Raw genomic sequence first — 6429 nt, forward strand, 5'->3', positions numbered from 1 at the left:
CATTGAATAAATAACAAAAAAAATCTAGAATACTTATATCAGGCAATATCCACTAAACGTGTTCAAATTGGTTTACAAGGTGTCCCTAGTCAACAGCAACACTGAGCACGTAGGACGATACATAACGCCTGTTAGGCGATAATACAATTTCTTTAGGAAGAGACACGATGATGAAAACAGATGACGATGACAATAATGTTAATAATAATAATAATGTTTATGGCGTCTATAACTAGTTTTCTTTTAAAACCAAAACCATAGCAGTACCAGGTTCTTCTTTCTGAGTCTTGGTGCCATATTGAATGACACAATTATGGCAATAAACGGGTCGTGTCGTTTCTGTCTCGGACACGGACACGGGCAAACTAAACGACCCGACCAGATTTTGCCTACCTCACAAAAAGACGTGCCGGTTATGTATTGTTTCGCATCCTGCCAATATCAGTTGATTTGAGATACATCCCATTATCAGGTCTTTATCAGTACTTCGTACTCCAAAAAAAAACAACTTGTTTGAAGACTTTGGTCAGAAACCTTGTCCTGTTAATATTGATCGATTAAAATGACACTCATCTTGACAAAAACTCTCAAGCTTATGGCGTCGCGAAGTCCCAGGTTTAAGAGTATTTTCCAAGATTAGGGTAATTTTAATCGACTTATATTAGAAGGACGAAGTTTCTGGCCAAAATTTTGAAAACGTGTTTGTTCAGAGTACGACAGAATAATCATTAATATCATTCTGGAGTGTTTATCTGTCCCAGTTAGATGAGTTTTAACTTTAGAGGCGAGATACATTTTCCCATTTCTAATTGTATATAAAACAATAGCAATTCAGATCTGTTTATTTGTAAGAAACTTGTGTATGGAATTTCTTGCACAAGTCAGTGTTAGAATAATATTCCCTACACTGTTATACAGGAAATAGATAGTGTGTTGATTAAATTTTGATTCCGACAATTTCTAAAACTTATAGTAAAGCTGTGAAAAATGATACAAATAATGCTCAACAATACAGTGTTATGGATCCTCACGGCTATCAATATTTCCTTTGTTATTGCTTCATTGCCAAGCAACAGTGTAAGTGTGTAGTAGTACAACCTTGATTGAGATAAAGTGATTAGTTTTATATTTGTGACATTATATTGTAGGAATACAACATAACAGCGGAAATTAATATTAATAGCTACACCAAAACATTAAAATTTGCTGTGTGTAGATGTAGTAGTAGCTGGTCGTATTTGTTGAAATAAGTGTTGCTGTTATTGTTTTAATAGAAGCAGCAGCAGCAGCAGCAGTACTACTTTTACTACTACTACTACTACTACTACTACTACTACTACTACTACTACTACTACTACTACTACTACTACTACTACTACTACCACTACTATTACTACCACTACACTACTAATACTACTACTAATACTACTTCTCCACCAGCTCAAGTTTACACAAAATAAAATAAGCATAATAATATGTAAACTATAACGTGTTTAAAATCAAAAAGGTTAGTAAAAAGAAAACTAAACAAAACAGAAACAAAAATTAAGACCAAATACAAGAGAAAAAAAACATACGAATAAAAAAATAAAGCAAAGAATCAAACGTAACTACAATATAACTACGTTATTGAATTGTTTTCCCTCCAGGCTCATAATGACATTCGCATCATCTTTGACTGGCGAGACAAAGGAGTGATATCACCTGCTACTAATCAGGGTCAAATAGGCAACGCTTTGGCCATATGTAAGAGAGGTAACTTAGTAACTGTGAAACGTGCGATGACACACGGTCACCGCAAGACTAAAGAAAATCGATAAATTATACAATGTGCAGATAATATACCTATTGAAGGCTATATCAATGGTTAGACGGCGAAAGCAAGAAACGTATAACTTCCATGATATTGTTGTTGTTGATTCGTAAAAACACATATTATTGCATTCTACTGATGATTATGATGATGACGCTCGATGATGATGACGACGATGAGGGTAATGATGATGATGATGATGATGATGATGATGATGATGTTGTTGTTGTTGTTATGATGATGATGATGATGATGATGATGATGATGATGATGATGATGATGATGATGATGATGATTATGTTGTTGTTATGATGATGATGATGATGATGATGATGATGATGATGATGATGATGATGATGATAACGTTGTTGTTGTTGTTGATGATGATGATGATGATGATGATGATGATGATGATGATGATGATGATGATGATGATGATGATGATGATCACAGGGTATCATTATTGTTATTATTACCAAGTGCTGATTTGTAAGTGCTCGCGATTAACGCTTGGAGACCATTCTTACGTAGGTAATTTACGTCCATGTTGCAACTGCATCTCCTCCCACCCCGCACCTCTACCCATTCCCCTAACTCAAACACCCCTCTAGTCAAAAGCCGCAGTTGGGCGATTAGTTCTCACTAGATTTTCTCCATCAGACTATAAAGGTTAAAAGTTACACATAGTAATATATGTATAGTTAGCGTAGTTTAGTAATCACTATCATTGATTAATGAATAATGACTGGCCTTTCTGTCCGAATCATTGTTAAATATCGGGTTTAGTCAAGGGCCATGTATCTGTTCCCTTCCACTACGATTTTCTAACTTTGAGATCTGGGTCTCAAAGTCCGATTAAAAACCTGACATAGTGGGTTGCCATTGAGTAAGGTTCAGAGACCAACTTAGCTTTTATCTCATTTTCATGAATTATAGGCTATCCAAATCAGAAATTTGGTTCGCTTAATTCAGAGTTGATTTATAAAGAGAATATCAAGTCTAGTTTTTCCCTCTTTATGGAGTGATATAAATATTTTATTATGTCCCCTGAATTTTCCAAGGTGGCCGTGTTATATTTTGAAGGGATGGTATACATCACAGTGTTTTTGTCTGTCAGTACGCGCGTCTAAATGAGAATATCTTTTATTTTTTAAAAAATTAAAAGAGACGTCGTAACAATAATATTTTCTATATCTTTTTCTTTTATATTTGTACAGAAGAAGTAGAGTCTATGAACGCTATCCAAACCCACAAGCTGGTAGAACTCAGCACCAATCAAGTAGTCGATTGCTGCAATAACATGATTCCTAACTTTAACTGCATCCAGAAGTTGGGAGGGTTGTGCTCCTCAAATGATTACGGAAAGCAGAAAGGTTTCTGCCCATCAGTCAATTGCACTCTGTATGGACACGTAAGACAATGATAATGATAATGTTGCCGATGATGGTGACCATGATGGTGGTGGTGGTGGTGGTGGCAGTGATGATGATGATGATGATGATGATGATGATGATGATGATGATGATGATGATGATGATGATAATGATGATAATGATGATGATGATGATGATGATGATGATGATGATGATGATGATGATGATGATGATGTGTGATAACAAAAAAACTATTGTAAAGCACCTCTGAGCACTATTTGTGGGTACTGGCGCTATAACCCCCCCCCCACACACACACACACACACACACACACACACACACACACAAGAGAAAGTCACATAAAAAGTTAGGGGATCTGGCAGGCCAAGCACATAGAGCAAGGGCTTTAGCTCCTCTCCTCCCAATCCATCACCGAGGCACGGTTTCATTCAAATACGTTCTGATCTTAAGACGCCACAATTCACCTACACCGGAAGTTATACTAACGATAACGGGGAAATTGACACCCAATCAATCTTAGATAACTACTCTATCAAATAACTTCTATTTCAGTCCACCATAATGTTATAGACTTTAAACAACTGAATACTTATTTTGTCATATTCTTTTAGAATCACTATTCACACTTTTTAAAAGTCGCAAAGTATGATTTCTGTTTATTTTACACTGCGTTCCATTGATCGATTATAGATAGTATGCGCTTGGCTAAGAAGCTCATAACATTGCCATCCGGAAGTATAACGGGCTAACAGACAAAACTATGTGTAACCATGAACTTTTATAGTCTGGATAATACAGTTTAGTGAGAACCACTCACAAACGCGGATGACAAAATACAATAACAAAGGCTTGAGTGACGTCATCTTCGTTCTATCTATACGAGATCAACCGTCTCAAAAATTTAAGTTGGGGTCAAACTGTTCCTAATAAAAAGTATTGTTTCCTAAAATGATCCAATTGTGACTTTCTTTATATAGTTCTCCGAAATAAACCAGATAAAGGCGATGGAATACAAACTTAATGCTTCTCTTCTCAATACTCTCCAATGATACAGATCTCTGGCACTCGCATGATTCCACGTGGGGATGAGGAGGAGATGATGAAAGCAATCACCAAAGTTCCATTACTTGCTTATATCAATGCAGGCTTGCCGAGCTTTCAGGTAAATGAATAATGATTTCGCTGGAATCTAAAGATATTTTTAGAATGCGAATGATATAATTAAGTTAAGTAACATTAATCCTGAAATACACGGAATGATAAGAAAGTGCCAAAATGGAGAGAAGGTGCTGGTGTAAGATTAAAATCTATAATGGTGTGTATGACGAGGTAAGCTGAATTTTTGGGATGCTCTCTTATTGTCTTTTTCTTTCTGTTCTGTCTGGAACTGATTCATATAAACCTTTTCAGGTTTTTATTTTGAATGATTATATGACACTTAATCGAGATGCTATAATATATTTCGGTATAATATATATATATATATATATATATATTATATATATTATATATATATAATTATACCTTTTGCGCCACGATATCATAAGATATCGTCGCCAAGGCATTTCACGAAGGAATATAGATAACTCATCAAACAAGATGTCTGATGTCAAAAGGAATCACCTATGTTGTCCAAATGAGCAAATTGGGGTTAAAAATCTTGCTCAAGAAAAAAAAACGAAAGTGCCTGAAGCGCGGCTCGAACCCGGGTCATCCGGATCACAGTGCAATGCCTTAACCACTCGGCCACTTCGCACGAACCCCCCCCCCCCCCTCCCCCCATATATATATGAGACAAACCTACATGATTGTTTTTCAAATAGTACTTGAAAAGATAGAATGCTGCAGTACAAATGAAAGTTAATAATCTACGGTTTTGCGCATTATTTTGATGTCTTTTGAATGTAAGAGAATTTACTCCTGAGAGAAATCATTGGATGAGGGCAGTGATGATAAATTTCAAGGTTAGTTAAGGAAATTTGATTGGATTTGTCCGAACAGATGTTCACTCAACCTTACCACGTTTTGAACAAAACAAACCACACGACTCCTAGACAAATACTCTTTCATTGTCCAATGTATTCAATTCTATGTGTTTTTGTGATTTCCGTCTAGTTTTACACATACGCGGAAAAGAAAACAAGAGATCGAAGCTACTGGCTTTTCTTTAAAGTTGAGCTAGAATTTATTGGGGGTTTTTTTTTCAAATCTCCAAACAGCAACACTTTGAGTTGCTTTTAATAAAGAGTTTGAAATACATACAAGATCCCTTTGTCAACATTGATTAAGATCAATTCTAGCAGCCCTACAGGTCTGTGAAGTTGGAATGCTTCTTAATAAGTTGTTTACTTCACTACCCTATCGCTTAATAAACATTGAAATCGGAAGACCTCTGTTTGTTACACTGAATTAGTCAACAAGTTATAAAAGAGGGGAAAATGTCTCGGGGAAGAAAAGTGCTGTTTTTTAAATCGAAGATATATAACACTCCCTGTGTACAGTTTAACCAGTATCACCACATTCTATATTTTGATGCAAATTGACTTTTATTTTCTCTTTCGAACCAACGATGTTAATTGTATTCGTTTTAAATTTTCTATCTCTTCTGGAAAATAACTGGCTTCTGAAATCAAATGTTAGATGAAAACGAGGGGCGTGAAACTGGTTTTAAATTGTCTTCCAGGCATTTCTATGGTTACACATTTTCTCTCTGAATTTGATATACTTCAAAGCGATCAGGTCAGAACATCTGAACCCAGAGCTGTGGGTGGATTCAGAAATACATGAAAAGAAAGAGCAAACAGCTTAAGAGAATACAGAGAAAAGTCAGTCTATGGAATTTATCGAGTGAACTAAAATAGATAAATAGATTAATAAAATGTCGACCTTAGATATGTAACTACTTTAATCACAGTCATTGTATTGATTTTGTGTATCTAGACGTCTAGTTATATTATAGATAGGGTGCGAGAAAAAAAAATGGAAAAAATTGTGACGCTGTTTAAATACAAAGAAAAAATCGGAAACCGCCAAAAATTTGCGAGCGACAAGAACAATAATACCTTAAGTTAATACTTGCTACGTTTGATTAAATATCTATGATTGGTTAAGAAACAATGCCGTTTATACCAACGACGTATGCAGATTACTATATCGAAAATTTCCAAACTTGGGTCTTGTTTTTAGCAGTGTTGTGTGACTGGCGTTGGATTTTACCCCGT

General features: G+C 35.5%; 1 protein-coding gene across 1 annotated transcript in view; it reads left to right on the forward strand.

Annotated features, from left to right (window-relative positions):
* Nucleotides 1–782: 782 nt before the first annotated feature.
* The window catches only part of LOC144974157 (procathepsin L-like), a 17555-nt gene continuing 11908 nt past the window's right edge, over nt 783–6429 (forward strand). The window contains exons 1-4 of the mRNA XM_078917072.1: nt 783–1077; nt 1650–1755; nt 3031–3224; nt 4263–4370. Coding sequence (XP_078773198.1) covers nt 988–1077; nt 1650–1755; nt 3031–3224; nt 4263–4370 — 498 coding nt within the window. The 5' untranslated portion in view covers nt 783–987. The remainder of the gene's footprint in view (nt 1078–1649; nt 1756–3030; nt 3225–4262; nt 4371–6429) is intronic.

Source organism: Berghia stephanieae, chromosome 5 (genome assembly GCF_034508935.2).
Source record: "Berghia stephanieae isolate SIO BIC M18660-M18661 chromosome 5, UCSD_Bste_1.3, whole genome shotgun sequence".
Classification (NCBI taxonomy): domain Eukaryota; kingdom Metazoa; phylum Mollusca; class Gastropoda; order Nudibranchia; family Aeolidiidae; genus Berghia; species Berghia stephanieae.